Source organism: Rhinoraja longicauda, chromosome 29 (assembly GCF_053455715.1).
Source record: "Rhinoraja longicauda isolate Sanriku21f chromosome 29, sRhiLon1.1, whole genome shotgun sequence".
Taxonomy (NCBI): domain Eukaryota; kingdom Metazoa; phylum Chordata; class Chondrichthyes; order Rajiformes; family Arhynchobatidae; genus Rhinoraja; species Rhinoraja longicauda.
Genome location: NC_135981.1, coordinates 6,614,220 through 6,636,230, shown reverse-complemented (window position 1 = coordinate 6,636,230; position 22,011 = coordinate 6,614,220). Strand labels below are relative to the sequence as shown.

The following is a 22,011-nucleotide window of genomic DNA, read 5'->3' as shown; positions in this document are numbered from 1 at the left end:
GCCCTCCTCTAATGCCCCATTTACCAATGTAGGAAAGAACTGCAGACGCTGGTTTAAATGGAAGGTAGACACTAAATGCTGGAGTAACTCAGAGGGACAGGCAGCATCTTTGGAGAGAAGGAATGGGTGACGTTTCGGGTCGAGACCCTTCTTCAGACTGATGTCAGGGGAGTGGGCGGGACAGAGATTGAATGTAGTCGGAGACAGTAAGACTGATGGGAGAACTGGGCTCTCGACCCGAAACGTCACCCATTCCTTCTCTCCAGAGATGCTGCCTGTCCCTGCCTGAGTTACTCCAGCATGTTGTGTCTACCTTGCATTGCATTGTATGTTCACCCTGTGCCGGTATTCACAGCGTCACTCCTGACCTGTATTCCACCGTCTCCACCGTGCGCTGCAGCCTTGACATGTCTTCCTTCAGATTCGGGTAGAGACGCAAGTCCTTTTTGGCAAGAGTGTTCAGGTCCTAAACAGACAGACAGATATATACATAAGATACATGAGAACCGGCCTGGTTCGGCAACTTGGAGCGAAGCGGACTGCAAATGTTGTGAACGCTGCCCAGCCCATCATTGGCTCCGACCTCCCCACCATCGAAGGGAATTACCGGAGTCGCTGTCTCAAAAAGGCAGCCAACATCTTCAGAGACCCACACCATCCTGGCCACACACTCATTTCACCCCTGCCATCGGGAAGAAGGTACAGGAGCCTGAAAACAGTAACTGTAACTGGGTGTATGCAGGGCCGACTTAACGCATGGGCCTGATGGGCACTTGCCCGGGGCCCCACGAGCATAGGGGCCCCATGCTGATCTGTGTATGTTAAGTGACTTGCAATAAATAAATACCACTTTAAAAATGTAGGTTCAATAAGTGTTTTTTCGCAACATTTTCGGTCCCTAAGTGCTTCTCACAGCGATCTGTAAGTGCTTTTCACAACAATGTAGCACCCTAAGTCCATCGCTAAGTGCTTTTCGGTAAGTGCTTTTCGCCGGCACGACAGGGGGGGGCTGGTAGGGAAAGGGGGGTGGTGGAGAGTAACGGTAGGGGCCCCAGTACACTGCTTTGCCCGGGGGCCTATAATGCTGTAAAAACGGCCCTGGGTGTACGGGGAGAAGGCAGGAATGGGGTACCGACTGTGAAAGATCAACCATGATCACATTGAACGGCGGTATTGGCTCGAAGGGCCGAATGGCCTACTCCTGCACCTATTGTCTATTGTCTATTGTCCAGGGTCAGGAACAGCTTCTCCCCTGTAGCCATCAGGCTGTTAAACACTACAACCTCCAAATAAGCTCTGAACTACATAGATTATTATTGTTATTATTGCACTATTATTGTTTGTTTGTTTGTTTGTTTGTTTGTTATGTGTACCTATGGGTGTGTGTGTATATTTCCACACACTTTTTTTCTCATTTATTATATTGTTTACAGTGTACTGTGTTTACATATTCTGTTGTGCTGCAGCAAGTAAGAATTTCCTTGTTCCATCTGGGACATCTGACAATAAAACACTCTTGACTCTTGAAGATTTTTATTTCCCACACCCACGCGCACAAATGGACGAATGTTTGGTGGACCGGTGGGATGGAGTCGACCATTGCTCCCCTAACTATAATCAGTCTGATATGGGGAACCGACCCAAAATGTCGCCAGTGCACTCCCTCCACAGATACTGCCTGACCCGCTGAGTTAATCCAGCACTTTGTGCTTTGCCCTCTACTCCCAGTCTGTCCAGCTGGTAGATGCAGCCTCTCAGTATCTACACTGAAGGCTGCCCAGTGGCGCAGCAGTAGAGTTGCTGCCTTATAGCACCCGAAACCCGGGTTCGATCCCGACTATGGGTGCTGTCTGGAGGGACATTTTTACGTTCTCCCTGTGATCGCGTGGGTTTTCCTCCCACATTCTAAAGATGTGCGGGTTTGTAGGTTAATTGGCCTCTGTAAATCGCCCTTTGTGTGTGGGATGTGAAACTGGGATAACAGAAAACTAATGTACGGGGTAATCGTTGGTCGGCATGGAAACAGTGGGCCGAAGGGCCTATCTCCACGCTGTATCTCCAAGCTTAACTAAACTAAACTAAACTGACAATCCATCTCAAGTATCTGTAGTATTTCAATGAGATCGCCTCTTATTCATCTGAACTCCACTGATTAAAGCCCATCTTGTCATTGTACATCTTGTCTTTTCTTGTCATATTGTCTTATTAGGACAATCTTCTCATCGTCAATCTTTGCTCTACCCTCCCTAGGCAAGTCTATCCTTGTTTAGAACAGAAACCAAAACTGCAACAATGCTTCAACTCATTGCCAAAGGTAACTGGCGAATCTGCGGATTTCATTGCCGCAGAAGGCTGTGGACGCCAAGTCACATGGACACTGTTAAGGCAGAGATAGATAGATTCTCCATTAGTATGGGTGTCAGGGGTAATGGGGAGAAGGCAGGAGAATGGGATTCGGAGGGAGAGATAGATCAGCCATGATTGAATGGCAGAGAGGACTTGAGGGGCCGAATGGCCTAATTCTGCTCCTATCACATGAATTTATGGACTTTTTGCTAAAATGCACATAAGGCAACAATGACCCACGATCAGACTATGGATGGCAATTTACTCTGTCCATGTTCCTGGCAGCAGTGAGCGGGCAGAGGTTGCAGTTGCATGTTGTGTAGGGAAGCTGCAGCGCATGATGGCGGCACGGTGGCGCAGCGGTAGAGTTGCTGCCTTACAGCAAATGCAACGCCGGAGACTCAGGTTCGATCCAGACTACGGGCGCCGTCTGTACGGAGTTTGTACGTTCTCCCCGTGACCTGCGAGATCTTCGGTTTCCTCCCACACTCCAAAGACGTACAGGTATGTAGGTTAATTGACTGGGCAAATGTAAAAATTGTCCCTAGTGTGTGTAGGATAGTGTTGGTGTGCGGGGATCGCTGGGCGGCACGGACTCGGGGGGCCGAAGGGCCTGTTTCCGCGCTGTATCTCTAAAAAGTAAAAAAATATATATTTTAAATCATGTGTCTTCCTGCAACGGACACGTTGCATGTCCCGCTGAGTTACTCCAGCATTTTGTGTCTATCTTCCACATATATTCATATACACACACATACACATACACACATACTCAATAAAACAAACAATAGTAGTGTAATAATAATAATAATATTAATCATCATCATCATAATAATATTAATAATAATAGTCTATTGTAGTCCAGAGTTTATTTGAGGTTGTGGTGTTTAACAGCCTGATGGCTGTAGGGAAGAAGCTATTCCTGAACCTGGACGTTACAGTTTTCAGGGTCCTGTTCCTTCTTCCCGATGGCAGGGGTGAAATGAGAGCGTGGCCAGGATGGTGCAGGTCTCTGATGATGCTGGCTGCCTTTATGAGCCAGCGACTCCGGTAAATCCCTTCGATGGTGGGGAGGTCAGAACCGGTGATGGACTGGGCCGTGTTCACAACTTTTTGCAGTCTTTTCCGCTCCTGGGCATTCAAGTTGCCGAACCAGGCCGTGATGCAACCAGTCAATGTGCTCTCTAATGTACACCTGCTGAAGTTCAAGAGAATCCTCTCTGACATACCGAGTCTCCATAATCTTCTCAGGAAGTAGAGGCATTGATGTGATTTATTTATAATTGCATCAGTGTGCTGGGTCCAGGAAAGATCTTCGGAAATATGCACGCCCAGGAATTTGAAGTTTTTGACTCTCTCCACCCGTTGAAATAAATAGGATTGTGGGTCCTCATCCTTCCTCTTCCAAAGTCCACAATCAGTTCATTGGTTTTACTGATATTGAGAGCCAGGTTGTTGTGCTGGCACCATTTGGTCAATCGGTCAATCTCACTTATACACTCTGACTCATCACCATCTGTAATTCGTCCAACAACGGTGGTGTCGTTGGCAAACATGAAGATGGAGTTGGCACTGTGTCCGGCTACACAGTAGCAAGATGTGGCCAACTAAATGCGTACAAAATCCAAGGAGGATTGTGAGAAGCACTACATGGGACATTTTATTGACTTGGTCTGACCGTAGGCAAACTGCAGTGGCTCGAGGTTCTTGTTGAGGGAGGAGTTGATATGCACCATAATCAACCTCTCAAAGCACTTCATCATCACGGACATCATCACCACTGGTCGATAATCGTTGAGGCACGTCACCTTACTCTTCTCGGTATTATAAATTATATTATATTATAAATGCCCTCTTAAAGCAGGTGGGAACCTCAGGCCTCAGTAATGAGGTTGACAATGTCCGCAAAAACTCCAGCCAGTTGGTCTGCACGGGTTTCATATTTTCATATTTTCATATTTCAGATACAGCGCGGAAACAGGCCTTTTCGGCCCACCAAGTCCGCACCGCCCAGTGATCCCCGCACATTAACACTATCCTACACACACTAGGGACAATTTTTAATTTTTTTTTACATTTACCCAGTCAATTAACCTACACACCTGTACGTCTTTGGAGTGTGGGAGGAAACCGAAGATCTCGGAGAAAACCCACGCAGGTCACGGGGAGAACGTACAAACTCCTTACAGTACAGCACCCGTAGTCAGGATCGAACCTGAGTCTCCGGCGCTGCATTCGCTGTAAGGCAGCAACTCTACCGCTGCACCACCGTGCCGCCCATTTCGGGTTTTGTGAACTCGGCCGGGTTCAGTTGGCTGGTAATAGCTGGGGAGAAACTGTCCCTGAATCTGGTGGTGTGTGCGTTTCCACACTTCTATACCTTTTGCCCGATGGGAGCAGGGAGAAGAGGGTTCAACTCATCCTTGATTATCATATCATATCATATCATATATATACAGCCGGAAACAGGCCTTTTCGGCCCTCCAAGTCCGTGCCGCCCAGTGATCCCCGTACATTAACACTATCCTACACCCACTAGGGACAATTTTTACATTTACCCAGCCAATTAACCTACATACCTGTACGTCTTGCAGAAATGGAGTCAATGGAAGGGAGGTTGGTTTGTGTGATGGTCTGGGCTACATCTGCAATTCGCTAGAAATTTCTTGCGGTCTTGGATGGAGCTGTTCCCAAACCAAGCTATGATGCACCCCGATAAAATGCTTTCTACGGCACGTCTGCAGCAGTTGGTGAGGGTGGTTGGGGACATGCAGAACTTCCTAAGCCTTCCGAGGTGTGCTTTCTTTCATATCGTTGCCTCAATATGGGTGGTCCAGGAGAAGTTGTTGGTGATATTTACTCCTGGGAATTTGAAGTTTTCTATCATCTCTACTTCGGGACCGTCAATACAAACTGGGGTATGTGTACCGCTTTGCTTCCTGATGTCTATCACTATCTCCTTTGTCATGCTGACATTGAGTTATTGACAAGTTGTTGGTGATATTTACTCCTAGGAAGATATTTGGTGATATTTACTCCTAGGATGATCAGCCATGATCACAATGAATGACAGTGCTGGCTCGAAGGGCCAAATGGCCTCCTCCTGCACCTATTTTCTATGTTTCTATGTTTTCTATGTTTCTATGAATTTGGATTTTTGGTCTAATGAGTAGCCCTGTTTTGAGGCCACTGTTGAATTGAATTGAATTGAATTGAATTGAATTGAATAAGTTTATTGGCCAAGTATGTACACATACAAGTAATGTGCCTTGGTGCTCCGCTCGTAAGTAACAACACGAACATACAGTAAGCAATTAAGAATAAAGCAAAAACATTAAAACATTAGGAATAAAACATTTATAGTTTAAACATGTGAATGTTTAAACTATAACATTTTATTCTTAATGTTTTAATGTTTTATGGTTAGTTTGGTAACCCAGAAGAATTAATTCTAGATATCTTACACCCTAAACAATAATGTTGGATATTCCTGAACATGCAACAGTCACGATTCAAAGTTCACTTAAAACAGGCAAATAAACTCTGGATGACTTGGGTCTATGTTTACCTAACCACGGTTAGAGTTGTGGACTTAAAGAGATCAGGGTCAAATCTTTATAAAAAAGAATAAAGATATGGAGTCACACTTCAGTCACTGAAAGTGTTATCAAAGAAAGTCCAAAGTCGACGAGATAACATTTACTTCACAATAACCTTGCAAATTGCAATGCAGCAAATGGAGTTTGTTGTGTATGAGAGCGGCCAAGAAATCTGAGTGGACCTAAGTGGAAGCAGCATTTTGGATGTGGGCCATTTTCAGTACGTCTCAGCGCATTCTCATTGCCAAAGACGGCTGACTGGGGCTGAGATTGGTAATTGAGGGGCAGTGACAGTGGTAGTCTATTGATCAGGGCCTGGAAGTTGCTGATCAATCTGAAGAAAGGTCTCGACCCGAAACGTCACCCATTCCTTCTCTCCAGAGATGCTGCCTGTCCCGCTGAGTTACTCCAGCATTTTGTGTCTATCTTTGACGATTACAAGGGTTCTGTTTACGGGAATTGGTAGTGGTTGGGGCTACCTAAAAAGATTGGGATGAGGTTGGGATGGACAGAGGAATGGGTGGGAACCTGGAATGGTGGATGCCTGGAATGCACTGCCAGTGGTTGTGGTGATGGGCGCAGACATGATAGTGGCAGGCAAGAGGCATTTAGATATGCACCTTGACATGCAGGAAGTGGAGGGATATGGATCACGTGCAGGCACAGGGGATTAGTTTAACTTGGGTTCGGGTCGAGGCCTGACCCAAAACGTCACCCATCATTTTCTCCAGAGATGCTGCCTTATTGGTTGAGTTACTCCAGCACTTTGTGTCTTTCTATAGATCATCCCACCTTGACCACAATGTCACCACCAAGCACATGTTCCTCTCCTCTCCTCTGCCCTATCAACATTCCAAGGGTCTGCACCTTCCATAACTCCCTGCTCCTCCCTTCTATCTCCACCATGCCTCGTCACTTTTCACAGCAACTTCCCAATTAGCTTCCAGAGTTGCAATTCCTGCCCTTCCCACCATCCAGGCGAAGCAAAGGTACAAAGATACACGTATACCATTTAAAATGTAGTGTTCTATATTCAATGTTCACAATGTCCTCGACAATGCACAATTGGGTAACTACTTTCCTCAAACTCCAAGAGTGACCTTTAGTTTCCAGCTCCCTCCGTCCCATTCTCACTCACTCCCAACTGCCCAAGACTCTGTTTCTTCCGCCACAGATGCTGCCCGACCTACCGAGTATTTCCAGTATCTCCCCTTATTTTAATTTCAGATTTCTAGCATCCGCCGATTTTCACTCCCTCTAAGTTCTGATGAAAGGTTATCAACCTGAAACATTGACTGTGTTTCTTCCTCCACAGGTGCTGCCTGACCTGCCAAGTACTTTCTTTTTAAAAAAAATTAGATTCCAAGGATCTGCAGATTTTTGTGTACTTCATCCACCTTAATGCCCCTAGCGTTTTTTTTCTCCTACACTGCTCCAGTGAAGCTCAATGAAGGCTTAAGGAACAATAGACAAGTCAAGTCAAGTCAAGTCAAATTTATTTGTCACATACACATACTCGATGTGCAGTGAAATGAAAGTGGCAATGCCTGCGGGTTGTGCACAAAAATAATTACAGTTACAATAAATAAAGTTAATAAGTTACTAAACATAGCACCAAAAGTGTCGACAAAAATTTAGTCTCTGGGGTTATCAAAGTTGACAGTCCTGATGGCCTGTGGGAAGAAGCTCCGTCTCATCCTCTCCGTTTTCACAGCGTGACAGCGGAGGCGTTTGCCTGACCGTAGCATCTGGAACAGTCCGTTACTGGGGTGGCAGGGGTCCCTCATGATCTTGCTTGCTCTGGATCTGCACCTCCTGATGTATAGGTCCTGCAGGGGGACGAGTGTAGTTCCCATGGTGCGTTCTGCCGAACGCACTACTCTCTGCAGGGCCATCCTGTCCTGGGCAGAGCTGTTCCCAAACCAGACTGTAATGTTGCCGGACAGGATGCTCTCTACAGCCCCAGAGTAGAAGCAATGAAGGATCCTCAGCGACACTCTGAATTTCCTCAGTTGTCTAAGGTGGTAAAGGCGCTGCTTAGCCTTACCCACCAGTGCGGCAATGTGCGTTGCCCACGTCAGATCCTCTGCGATGCGGACTCCCAAGTATTTGAAACTGCTCACCCTATCCACAATAGACCCATTTATCTCCAGTGGCGTGTACGTCCTTGGATGTTTAGCCCTTCTGAAGTCCACAATCAGCTCCTTTGTTTTAGTGACATTCAAGAGGAGGCTATTGTCCTGACACCAGAGTGCCAGATCAGCCACCTCCTCCCGGTAGGCCTTCTCATCGTTGTTGGAGATCCGGCCCACCACCACAGTGTCATCAGCAAACTTGATGATGGAGTTTGAGCTGAACCTGGCCCTACAGTCATGTGTGTACAGGGAGTACAATAGGGGGCTAAGGACGCAGCCCTGGGGGGATCCTATGTTCAGGGTGAGGGAGCTAGATGTGTGTTCCCCCATCCTGACCACTTGGGGCCTGGCAGTGAGAAAGTCCAGGACCCAGGCACACAGAGGGGTGCTAAGCCCCAGTTCCAGCAGCTTCTCAACCAGTCTGCTGGGGACTATTGTGTTGAATGCTGAACTAAAGTCAATGAACAGCATCCTCACATAGCCCCCCTGGCTGTCCAGATGAGAGAGAGCGGTGTGTAGAACCTGGGAGACCGCATCATCCGTGGACCTGTTCGGACGGTATGCGAACTGTAGTGGGTCCATGTTGCGAGGAAGGAGGGCGCAGATGTGCTTCTTGACTAGCCTCTCCAAGCATTTCATGACAACCGAGGTGAGGGCCACCGGTCGGTAGTCATTTAAACACGCTGGAGAGGCATTCTTTGGCACCGGTACAATGATGGATCTTTTGAAGCATGCAGGGACCACGGACTTTGCCAAGGAGAGGTTGAATATTGTGGTGAGCACTGGAGCAAGCTGAGTAGCACAAGACTTTAGTACTCGCCCAGATATACCACAATAGGTGCAGGAGGAGGCCATTCAGCCCTTCGAGCCAGCACCGCCATTCAATGTGATCATGGCTGATCATTCTCAATCAGTACCCCGTTCCTGCCTTCTCCCCGTACCCCCTGATTCCGCTATCCTTAAGAGGTCTATCTAGCTCTCTCTTGAATGCATTGAGAGAATTGGCCTCCACTGCCTTCTGAGGCAGAGAATTCCACAGATTCACAACTCTCTGACTGAAAAGGTGTTTTCCTCATCTCAGTTCTAAATGGCCTACCCCTTATTCTTAAACTGTGGCCCCTTGTTCTGGACTCCCCCAACATTGGGAACATGTTTCCTGCCTCTAACGTGTCCAACCCCTTAATAATATTATACGTTTCGATAAGATCCCCTCTCATCCTTCTAAATTCCAGTGTATACAAGCCTCTCATCCTTCTAAATTCCAGTGTATACAAGTGGGCAAGTGTGAGCAAGTTGGGCCGAAGGGCCTGTTTCCACATGGTATCACTCTATGACTCTATCTCTCTTCAACTCAATCCATGCCTAATGTCTAACCTTTCCCAGTTTTCCATGACCCGGGCTGAAATCGGAGCACCTGGAGGAATCCTATGCAGTGACAGGGAGGACGTGCAAACTCCACACAGTTAGTACCCGAGGTCCGGATCGAACCGACAAACCCGCACGTCTTTGACGCTTGCATTTTTGTTTTTCAATTACACGATATTTAGCTGCCGTTGTAATAAGCACGTGGTACTTAACTGCAGCCAAAGCGGTACACGATAGCACAACACTTTTAGACCCACCTTACTCACCGTCCTCCCTTTGGTGCTAATGGAAGAAGTTTCATTGAAATCGGTGTTGTATTTTTAGTTATTCACATTTTAAAAGTTTAAATCTATCTCCTAGGGAGAGAGGGGTGAAAGAGGGGGGGAGGTGGAGGAGGGAGAGGGAGGGAGGGAAGGGGAGGAGATGGGATGAGGGGGTTAAGGGGGATGGAGTGGGGGGAGGGGAAGGGGGAGGAGGGGAGGGGGGGAGGGAGGGAGGGAGGGAGGGAGGGAGGGAGGGAGGGAGGGAGGGAGGGAGGGAGGGAGGGAGGGAGGGAGGGAGGGAGGGAGGGAGGGAGGGAGGGAGGGAGGGAGGGAGGGAGGGAGGGAGGGAGGGAGGGAGGGAGGGAGGGAGGGAGGGAGGGAGGGAGGGAGGGAGGGAGGGAGGGAGGGAGGGGAGGGAGGGAGGGGAGGGATGGGGAGAGGGGAGGGGTGGGGGTGTGAGGAGAGGGTGCTGCACCAATGCAGGAGAGGTTTGGGCCCAACGAGTCCACTTGGTCTTGTAACTAATTGAGGCCTGCCACCTACCTTGAGCAACTTTACAGCAGTTTCATCTTCCAGAAGGAGATCCTTGCATTTCTCTGCCCAATCTACCGTGAGTTTCAGCACCTTCTGCTTCTTCAGTTCTGGGTGAGCCTCGTTGTAGTTTTCGGGCTTCCCAGACACGCCCATAGAGTATGTAACACATTGTTAAGGAGAACAGCGTTCACACCTTCAAAGGCAAACCCCCATCAGAGCTCAGCGAAAGGGCATTCGGAAAATTTAGAATAGATCGGGTGGAGACGCACAGCCTCGTGTCCAGAGTGTGGGAATCGAGAACCAGAGGACATAGGTTTAAGGATGACAGGGAAGGTGAAAGATTTTCTAGGAATCTGAGGGGTAAAGGGTGGTGGATGTGTGGAACTAGCTGCCGGAGGAGATAGTTTTGGCAGGGACTATCGCAACGTTTAAGAAAGCAATTAGACAGGTAAATGGACAGGACAGGTTTGGAGGAATATGGGTCGAACGAAGGCAGGTGGGAATAGTGTAGATGGAACATGTTGGTCGGTGTGGGCAAGTTGGGCCGAAGGTCCTGTTTCCACGCTGTATGACTATGATTCTTGTTGCTCCAACAACTGGTTTTCTTTCTGTTTTTTAAAGTGCTGCCACAAAGCATGTTGCTATTGATGGCACAATGAGAAATCTTGATTGCATCTTCTATTATTTTATTATAATGTAAGAATTATGCACTTAATGATTGAGCCTGAAAGAGCATTTGAAGAAGTGTAGGGAAACAACTGCAGATGCTGGTACAAATCGAAGGTATCACAAAGTGCTGGATTAACTCAGCGGGTCAGGCAGCATCTCTGGAGAGGAGAAATGGGTGATGTTTTGGGTCGAGACCCTTCTTCAGGCTGAAGTCTGAAGAAGGGTCTCGACCCGAAACGTCACCCATTCTTCCTCTCCAGAGATGCTGCCTGACCTGCTGAGTTACTCTAGCACTTTGTGATACCTTTGAAGAAGTGTCCTCACTGGTAACGTTGCCTATTCTTGTCCTCCAGAGATGCTGCTTCGTACAGCTACAGGTCACCATTCAAGGAATGTGGAGGTTGGCAGCCACAGTAACATTACTACCACATGGACAGAGTGGTATGTCGTGCAGAACAGAATGAGTGTGGTTATTGTGAGAGGGGCTTACTTGGATTAGCATAGCTCTAAATTGAAATTCCTTGGATCCTGCTCATCGCGGGACCAGCTGGCTGACTAAGGACTGCCCAGGTTAATGAAAACAGTATGTGTGCACTCCATGGTACTGGACAGTAGTTATCTGTGGAATTCATCGCCACAGATGGCTGTGGAGGCTGAGACATTGGGTATTTTCAAAGCAAAGATTGGCAGATTCTTGATTTATATGGGTGGCAAAGGTTATGGGGAGAGGGCAGGAGAATGGGGTTTAGAGGGGAAAATAGATCATCCGCGATCAAAAATGGCAGAATGGACTCGATGGGTCGAATGGCCTTATTCTGCTCCTATGTCTTGAGGTCCATGAGGAAGTATGCTATTCTAAAATGCTGAAGAGTTCCTGAAGTCTTTCAAAGACACACAGGTCTGTCGGTTAGTTGCTTTCTGTAAAGTGTGTAGGATAGTGCTAGTGTACGGGGTGATCGCTAGTCGGCGTGGACTCGATGAGCCAAAGGGACCCAAGGGACAATGGGAGATATGGATTGGAAACAGGGCCTTTAGCCCACTCAGTCCACCCCAACTTTCAATCTCCCGTTCTATATTATCCCATTAGCATCCACTCCCTGCACACACTGGGGGCAATATACAGCGGACAATTGACCTACAAGCCCAGCACGTCTTTGGGATGTGGGAGGAAACCGGAGCACCCGGTGGAAACCCACGCGGTCCCAAGGAGAACGTGTTGGCTCCACATAGACGGCACCCGAGGTCAGGATCGAACCCAAGTCTCTGGCGCTGTGAGGCTTTAATCTCAGCACAGGAAAGCTTTGCTATTCTGGATGGTTAAATATCGTTTGAGAGGATACACTTCAAAAGACGTGGTGCAATTCAGGTGCACCACCTATTCTGACAGTGTGTTCCTGTGGGAAGCAAGGGTGGAAATTGCTGATGTTAAACCATTGTTCAAAAAAACTGGTGTTGTGATGAACCCTGTAATTTTCTGACGAGACAGTTTAATCTCAGAGCCTGGGAAAGTTCCAGACACTGTAATCAGAGACAGAATTTGCAAGGGCTTGGACAAGTTGAGATTGATGAGGGAAAGCCAACGTGAGTTTGTTAAGATTTCACATCACCAATTTGATGGAGTTATTTTTTGATGCCGTAACAAAGATGATCAAAGAGGGCAATGGCGTATATATGGATCTCCAAAAAACAGTGGACAAACAGCCAGATAATAAGCTGTCAATCAAGCAGGTACTATAACAATGTTTAAGAAACATTTAGACAGGTAGGACTAGTGTGGACGGGACATGTTGGTCGGTGTGGGTGAGTTGGGACGATGGGCCTGTTTCCACACTGTATTACTCAATGGCTCAAGACTAAAAGCAACAGAATAAAGGAGGCTGCCATAGGAAGCAGAGCACTAAAGAAAGGCTAAGATAGACATAAAAAGCTAGAGTAACTCAAACAGACAGCATCTCTGGAGAAAAGGAATAGGTGACGTTTTTGTCAACCTGACCCGAAACATCACCTATTCCTTTTCTCCAGGGATGCTGCCTGTGCCACTGATTTACTCCAGCACTTTGTGTCTACCTTCGGCGTAAACTGGCATCTGCAGTTCCTTCCTACGCCAAAGAAAGGCTGGTCATTTGTGAGTTGAAAGTACAGAGGAATTCCTCATGGGTTCGAATTAGAACCGTTGCTTCACTGAATCTGCACTAATTAGCTGGACTTGGGGAGACAGGGAATGATTTCAAAACCTGCAATTGCCACGAAGGCTGGGAGCGGAATAAACAGAGGAGGATTGTAACTCAGTTTTAGTGGAGATATAGACAGGTAGTAACATAATGCTGAGAAATGTGGCTGGAAGAATGAGAAGAGGAAATAGAAACTTGAGGGCACAGTTCTAAAATGAGTGCAAGAGCAAGTGGTCGTGGTACATGCTTGTTGAAAGTAGACGGGCAGGTTGTTAAATCGATTAAATTGAACACATACAGGATTCTGAGCTTTATAAACTTTATAAACCATGCATGCACTTCCTGGAGTAGATGTGGAGGTGGATCCCAATCTCGTTGTTACCCCTGTACAATGACAATAAAGATATATTGTATTGTATTGTATTGTATTGTATTGTATTCAACAGTGGCATTCAAAACGTGAGCTGGGTAACTATCTGAAAGGAATGATCCACAGGGCTCGTGGGGAGGGCAAAGGGACCAGCCGGACTGTTCTAGGAGGGGGTGCTGACTGAAGAAGGGTCTTGACCCAAAGCGTCACCTATTCCTTTTCTCCTGAGATGCCGCCTGTCCCGCTGAGTAACTCCACCTTTTTGTGTCCATCTTCGGCCTTGGGAGGGAACATTCGGGGGTTTATAGACTTTACATTCTGAGACCTTTCTGCACGTTACTTTTTACGATTAAGTAAGAGGGTGTGGAGAGAACGAAAAATAAATGAAGGACTTATCTTCAATTGCCAGAGATTACAGAGGGTCATTAAAAACCCTAAAAGGATCTGCGCGATTATTAAATTACTGGTACATGCAGTTGTGAATGAAAGATGTTTTAGCCCCATATCCGATGAGTGGAATGTTGCAAGATTTGCCAAGCAGCTGCTCCTTTCCGTTTGATGTGGTAATGAAAACGATCCGATGTTTTCCAAAGGAAGGATATTGTTTGTGTAAAACCCGCAGCAACTTGTCAGTCGGCATGAAGACGGAGTGGGTGAGAAGGAAGTCGTCCAGAAGAATCTCTGTAAGAAGAGGAAAAGTCATCAGAAGCAGGCCCTCTGCACAGAACATGTACAGAATACATGTACTGCACACCAATAACCACAATGACCCCAGCTCTGCAGATGGCACCATTCTGGCTGCTTCAGCTTTGAAGGGTCTAAACTGAACATGCGATCCAAGAAAATATAAAACCCGTAAACCAGTTCTACAGCTTCCCAGCTCTCGGGGAGAGAGAGGTGTGAGGCAGAATACAGATGAGTTGTCCCACCCACCCTGACAAGACGCAAACACTTAGTGGGGAGGGGGTGCGGGGGAAGGCAGGGGAAGTGAGCTGGGAACAGATTTAGAGAGAAGCTGCAGAAATCAATATTAATGGCGGAGGTGGAGAGTTCTTGGTGTGATACAGCACCTAGCAGAAGATGTTGAATGGCCACACCGCTGATTTCTTCCCCTTTATTTTACTCCCATACTTTTTCCTGAGTTTAACGAGGAAACTTTGGACCATGTACAGTAGTTGCCAAACAATAAACAAGGAGCTGGAACAGGAAGACTGGGATCTACGGGGTTATTTTAACGAGCAGGGAGGTCATTTTGTTTTCGGCAAAAGGAACAGCAGATGCTGATCTGCTGAAATAAACGACAGAAGGTGTTGGTGTAACTCAGTGGGGCCACTGATTTACTCCAACACCTTTGGTCATTTTTCTTTCGTTGCCCGATCTCTATCGAAATTCCATTGCCCCCCCCCCCCCCCCCCCCTCACCAGGGAGGTTCTGCTGCAGTTGTACAGGGCATTGGTGAGACCACACCTGGAGTATTGCGTACAGTTTTGGTCTCCTAATCTGAGGAAAGACATTCTTGCCATAGAGGGAGTACAGAGAAGGTTCGCCAGATTGATTCCTGGGATGGCAGGACTTTCATATGAAGAAAGACTGGATAGACTCGGCTTGTACTCGCTGGAATTTAGAAGATTGAGGGGGGATCTTATAGAAACTTACAAAATTCTTAAGGGGTTGGACAGGCTAGATGCAGGAAGATTGTTCCCGATGTTGGGGAAGTCCAGAACAAGGGGTCACAGTTTAAAGATAAGGGGGAAGTCTTTTAGGACCGAGATGAGAACGTTTTGTTTCACACAGAGAGTGATGAATCTGTGGAATTCTCTGCCACAGAAGGTAGTTGAGGCCAGTTCATTGGCTATATTTAAGAGGGAGTTAGGTGGCCCTTGTGGCTAAAGGGAGCAGGGGGTATGGAGAGAAGGCAGGTACGGGATACTGATTGGATGATCAGCCATGATCATATTGAATGGCGGTGCAGGCTCGAAGGGCCGAATGGCCTACTCCTGCACCTATTTTCTATGTTTCTATCCTCCAAGCTAACCCTTCACTGATCGCATCAGTTTACCTCCAGTACTTTCCATGCACGATAATTAAAGTAATTAGTTATTTTGTTTAGGTGAAACACCTGAATTTTTCCTGGAGTTGCGACTGAACTTGAAAACAAAGTTTTAAGTCAACCTAAGATAGGCATCTAAATAAATATATTAATATATAATATATATATTGTTATGTTTTGTTATTCACATTTTAACTTTAATAAATCCCTTTTCCACTTGCTGTGCCCGTCAGCCGCCCATGCGCAGTAATACCTCCATGTTCGACGTCACCATGGAAACCCGATGGGCGGGAATGGCGGCGCCGCCAGAGAGCCCCTAAGAATGGAGGGAGGAGACTCCAAAGACGTACAGGTATGTAGGTTAATTGGCTGGGTAAATGTAAAAATTGTCCCTAGTGGGTGTAGGATAGTGTTAATGTACGGGGATCACTGGGCGGCACGGACTTGGAGGGCCGAAAAGGCCTGTTTCCGGCTGTAGATATATGATATGATATGATAAGGGGGGATGGAGTGGGTGACTGGGGTGTGGGAGGGGAAGGGGGGGAGTGGGTGGGGAAGAAGAGAGGTTGAGGGGATGGAGTGAGGGAGGGGAGGGTGCTAGACCAACGCAGAAAAGAAAAAAAAATTAAAGAAAAATCGCGATTTTCATTGAGATTTATTATTTATTTTTTAAAGGCATTTATTTTAAAGTCCCAACATCACAATGGCAACCCAATGAGTTATGGGCCCAACGGGTCCACTTGGTCTAGTAATATATATAATTAATATATAATAGATGGACAATAAATCTAAGATTTTGTGTCTACGATTTAAACCAGCATCTGCGGTTCCTTCCTACACATTTTAAGTATAGTTTAGATTAGTTTAGTTTAGAGATACAGCACGGAAACAGGCCCTTTGGCCCAACGTGTTCGTGTCGACCAGTGATCCCCACATCTTCACACTATCCTACACACACAAGGGGCAATTTTTACATTTATCAAGCCAATTAACCTGCGAACCTGTAGGTCTTTGGAATGTGGGAGGAAACCGAAGATCTCAGAGAAAACCCACGCAGGTCACGGGGAGAACGTACAAACTTAGTACAGACAGCGCCCGTAGTCGGGATCGAACCCGGGTCTCCGGCGCTGCATTCACTGTAAGGCAGCAACTCTACCGCAGAGCCACCGTGCTGCCCTTCTAGTAGTAAATCTGACCCTTTTAAATTTGGGTTCCCGCTGCTGTGAGACTGCACAACCAGCACTGCTCCCAGTTGACGAGTCAACAATAACAGCTAAGAACACACAGAAAACTGATGACAATTTATGTATCTTTTATTTATAATGAATGATCTCTTGCTCTCTTGCTATCCACTTTGCTGCTGTAACACGGTAAATTTCACCGGTGTGAGACGAATAAAGGAATATATTATTATTATATTATTATTAATGGTGACAATCTCACCTACCATTCCGATTGTCATTTCACAGTGCTACACCCTTAATCTACATCACTGTTTCCCAACCTCGACAGCAACCCAAAATTAGGCTGCAAATGATTGAACTTGAACTGTGAGGGAGTCCAAAACTGTGGTTTAATTTTGTTTTCAACTATTTAATTTGATTTTTATTTCACGCTTTAAATTGGTGATTGATAAGATGTACAGCCAAAATAAAATGCTTTGAAAATCTAAGTCATTTTCATTTTGGTAGAATTACTAATTCATTTATCATGCCATCTTAAAAGTCCAAATACTTCAACGATTTTCAGTTCACGGATGGAAAGGGTTGGGAGGCATTGACTAATGCTCCAGTATATTGCAGGCGACGTCTATGTTACAGATGTTCGGGTAACAGAAATTCCACCCTTACAGAATTCACAAATTCATTCCAAAAATGTTGAGTTGTGGAATAAAATTCTCTCTCACCGAATTTGTGGAAAAAAATAAACGAACAAACATATGCACAGGTGAAGAGGCATCACGGAATATCACGATTCTGAATGTTTTCTAGGATGCAAACCAAAGTTGAGGGGGGACTTGATATATAGAAGTATATACAATTATGAGAGGCGTAGATAGGGTAGACAGTCAGACTCTTTCTCCCAGGTTGGAAATAGCCAATACTACCGGGCATAGCTATAATGTGAGATGGTGAAAGTTATGTGGGACAAGATTTTTTTTTACAGAGGGTGATAAGCGCCTGGAAAGCATCGCCAGGGGTGGTGGAGGCAGTTAGAGGTGCCAACTCTAGCACTCCCAAATACGGGACAAGGTGACCTCATCCAGTCAGAGGCCACGTGCTCCCGCTCCACCAATGGCGGCCACCCAGGGCGGGAGGCGGGTTGCTACACAACCTCCGTTAGGCGGCGCCCAGGCCTACATTGTCCACACCCACACTGTCCGGAAGGTAGGCACAGATTTTAACCAGCATCTGCAGTTTTTTTCCTATTACGCTGTCCGGACCTACACTGTCTGGGCCTCCAGTGTCTGGGTCTACAGCGCCTTCCCCTGGGCCTAATATGGGACAAGGGCTGTCCCGTACGGGACAAGCCAATTTAGCCCAGAATACGGGAAGTCCCGGCTAATACGGGACAGTTGGCAACCCTAGAGGCAGGTGTGATAGTGCCGTTTCAGAGGCTTTTAGATATATGCACATGGAAGTGCTAGCAATAGAGGAATATGGATCATGTGGATGCAGATAAGATCAATTCTGCTAGGCCTCATGTTTGGCACAAACATTGTGGGCCAAAGGGCCCACTCCTGTGCTGTACTGTTCTATGCAGCCTGCTTCTTACTAGGCTGCCATTAATTAGCAAAATCAGCTCAAGTATGCACAACTCAGCATGATTTCTCCCTCATCGCACAATCAATAATTTAATTAGATGCACGGTGCTCTACTTCATTTGTCGTTTCTTGAATAAAGATGTAGTGGCTATCAACATGCAATAAGAGCTGGAAGACAACCAGGTGCAGGCTGGCAAATAACAAATAACATTTGCAACAGGCGGGGAGCCAGTCAATGACCAGTTCTAACGAGAGAATATTATCGAAACATATAAAATTATAAAAGGACTGGACAAGCTGGATGTGGGAAAAATGTTCCCAATGTTGAGGGAGTCCAGAACCAGGGGCCACAGTCTAAGAATGAAGGGGAGACCATTTAAAACTGGGCCTCCTCCAGTGCCACAGTGAGGCCCACTGGAAATTGGAGGAACAGCACCTCATATTTCGCCTGGGCAGCTTGTAGCCCAGTGGTATGAACATCGACTTCTCCAACTTTAGATAATTCCTCTGTCCCTCTCTTCCCCTCCACCAAAAGCCAGCTTCTTCCAACTTCGAACCATAGCTAAAATCAAACCTTTATTCCAATTCGACGACACAGAAAAAATCATTCACGCTTTCATTTCCTCCCGCCTAGACTACTGCAACTCCCTATACACTGGGATCAGCCAATCTTCCCTGTCCCGCCTGCAACTGGTCCAAAACGCCGCAGCGAGACTCCTGACGGGTACCCGTAAAAGGGACCACATCACCCCGATTCTGGCCTCTCTCCACTGGCTCCCTGTACGGTACAGAATCAACTTCAAGCTCCTCCTATTCACGTATAAAGCCCTAAATGGACACTCCCCCCCCTACATCAAAAATCTTCTAACCCCCCCTCTCTAACTCCAGGTCCCTCAGATCGGCCGACTTGGGGCTATTCACTATCCCGCGGTCTAGGCTTAAACTCAGGGGTGACCGCGCTTTTGCGGTTGCAGCTCCTAGACTGTGGAACAGCATCCCTCTCCCCATCAGAACTGCCCCCTCCATCGACTCCTTTAAGTCCAGGCTCAAAACCTATTTCTACTCCCTAGCGTTTGAGGCTCATTGAGGAGGCGCTGTGAACTGTTTGTGTGCTACTGTATGTTTTCATTTTTTTTCTATTGGAACCTAATCAAATGTACAGCACTTTGGTCAACGTGGGTTGTTTTTAAATGTGCTATACAAATAAAATTGACTTGACTTGACCTTCCCAGATCTCCCTCTATCTTCCTGTCTCCACCTATATCCTTCCTTTGTCCCGCCCCCCTGACATCAGTCTGAAGAAGGGTCTCGACCCGAAACGTCACCCATTCCTTCTCTCCTGAGATGCTGCCTGACCCGCTGAGTTACTCCAGCATTTTGTGAATAAATACCATTTAAAACTGAGATGAGAATTAACTTTTACACCCAGAGAGTTGTGAATTTGTGGAATTCTCTGCCACAGAAAGCAGTAGAGGCCAGTTCATTGGGTACATTTTTAAAAGTTAGATAGAACTCTAGGGGCTAGCGGAATCAAGGGATATGGGGAGAAGGCAGGCACGGGTTACTGATTATGGATGATCAGCCATGATTTGGCTCGAAGGGCCAAATTGCCTCCTCCTGCACCTATTTTCTATGTTTCTATGTTAATATCTGCCCACCAGCCTCAACAACAGCATCATTGACTCCCCACCTCACAACATCCTGGAGATCACAACTGACTGGAGAATTGATCATGTAAATACTGCAGTGGAAAGAAACTTTAAAAGCGGGCACGGTGGCGCAGCGGTAGAGTTGCTGCCTCACAGCGCCAGGGACTAGGGTTTGATCCTGACTATGGAGACTGTCTGTATGGAGTTTGTACGTTCTCTCCATGACCTGCGTGGGTTTTCTCCAGTTTCGTCCCACACACTCCAAAGATGTACAGGTTCGTAGGTTGATTGGCTTGGGACAATTATAATTGTAAATTGTCCCTAGTGTGTTTAGGATAGTGCTCGTGTGCGGCGATCGCTGGTCGACGTGGACTCGGTGGGCCGAAGGGCCTGTTTCCGCACAGTATCTCTAAATTAAACTAATCTAAACTAAAACTGGAAATACTGCAACTCCTGACGTTTCCTATATCTTTCCATCATCATAAAGACACAAGTCAGGTGTCTAATGGAAAGACTGTCCATCGTAGAGGTGACTGCAGATGCAACACTCAAAATGCACAATAGCACGCAAGGATGAATAGCCCACAGCATTGGCACCTTGCCAAATGTCACTCTATCCTGCTTTGGGTATGCGTTATTTTATTCTGGCATATTCAGACCAATCTCCAACCTACCCTTTCTGTCCAAAGTTTTGGAACGCGCTGTAGCCTCTCAACTCAAACATCACCTCTCTGCCAATAACCTGGCTTAATCCGCCGTCATGGTCTCCAATTCCACTGCTTCGCTGATGATATCCAGCTCCTCATCTCCACCAAGTCAATCTCCACCGCTACACACTCTATCCTGACAAACTGCATCACTGAAATAAAATCTTGGCTTCAAACCAATTTCCTCTGGAACTGGAAGTGTCCTGAGCTAATTCTGCTACCACCACCGTCTATTGTACAAGTGACGGCTCCCACTGATTGTCGCCAGAACTTTGCGCCCTTTTCAGGACGGACGAAGACGGTGATGCAACATTTGAAACATGGATGATGGACATGATAGAAGTCCATCGAGTCTCTGCCAGGCACAACATCTTTGCAGATCATCCCGCATTCAACAGATGGTGAGAGGAAACGATACTCCGACAGTCAAGTGGGCCTTGAATTTTCAGTCAGACAGAACACTTGTGAATTATTCATGATTTGCAAGCCCATTAAATTAATCCAGAACAATAGTAATTGGATAAGTGGATGGGAATTAAAGGGCAAGAGTACATTTCAAGGTTTATTTGACTGATATATTGATCACAAACCTTTTGCATTTTTAAACAGGTTTTTTTGGGTGGGACCCTATTTAGCAACTAATCCTTGCCTGAAATTGATGAATGTAGGAGTCGCAAACTCGGGCAAAAAATAAGCATTTAGTGCAGATACAAAGTGGATAAAAAGTGAAAACTGGGAAGGTGCTCAAAGGAAGACACAAAATGCTGGAATTACTCAGTGGGTCAGGCAGCATATCTCTGGAGAGAAGGAATGGGTAACGTTTCGGGCCGAGACCCTCCATCAGGGTTATTCCAGCATTTTGTTTCTATCTTTGCTGTCAACCAACATGTGCAGTTCCTTCTTACACATCTTGAGCGGAGAGGTCGGTTTGCAGAAGTAAAACAAATATACGTCTGAGGAAGGGTCTCGACCCGAAACGTCACCCACTCCTTCTCCCCAGAGATGCTGCCTGTCCCGCTGAGTTACTCCAGCTTTTAGTGTCTATCTTAAAATAAATATACATTCCTCATCATTACACAAGTAATAGAAGTATCTCCCAGAAGAATGAAAGAAGCAGGACTACATTTTAAGTTTTCAATTCAACATGTAGAAAACTGCTATGGGCAGGACAATGTCTGATGGATTATGCATTGCATTAAGGTATTTGCCATGCCTCCTGAAAACATTCAAAATGGGTGTCTCCTTGCCAGGCTATTTAAAGATATGAATCAAAAGCTGCAGACACTTATATTTATACCTGAAAATACCTGCCGAATGCAAGACAAAGCTTCATCTGTAATATGAATGCAAAAGTTTTGCACCACGTTAATGCTTTGCAATTTTAAAGAT

The 22,011-nt window shown here is 46.4% G+C and overlaps 1 protein-coding gene across 1 annotated transcript in view; it reads right to left on the bottom strand.

Annotated features, from left to right (window-relative positions):
• rapgefl1 (Rap guanine nucleotide exchange factor (GEF)-like 1) overlaps positions 1-22,011 on the bottom strand; it is a 108,983-nt gene that overhangs the window by 38,099 nt on the left and 48,873 nt on the right. Inside the window, exons 3-5 of the mRNA XM_078424438.1 lie at positions 14,055-14,133; positions 10,252-10,402; positions 369-466 (exon numbers count right to left, since the gene is read on the bottom strand). Of these exons, the coding sequence (XP_078280564.1) occupies positions 369-466; positions 10,252-10,402; positions 14,055-14,133 (328 nt within the window). The remainder of the gene's footprint in view (positions 1-368; positions 467-10,251; positions 10,403-14,054; positions 14,134-22,011) is intronic.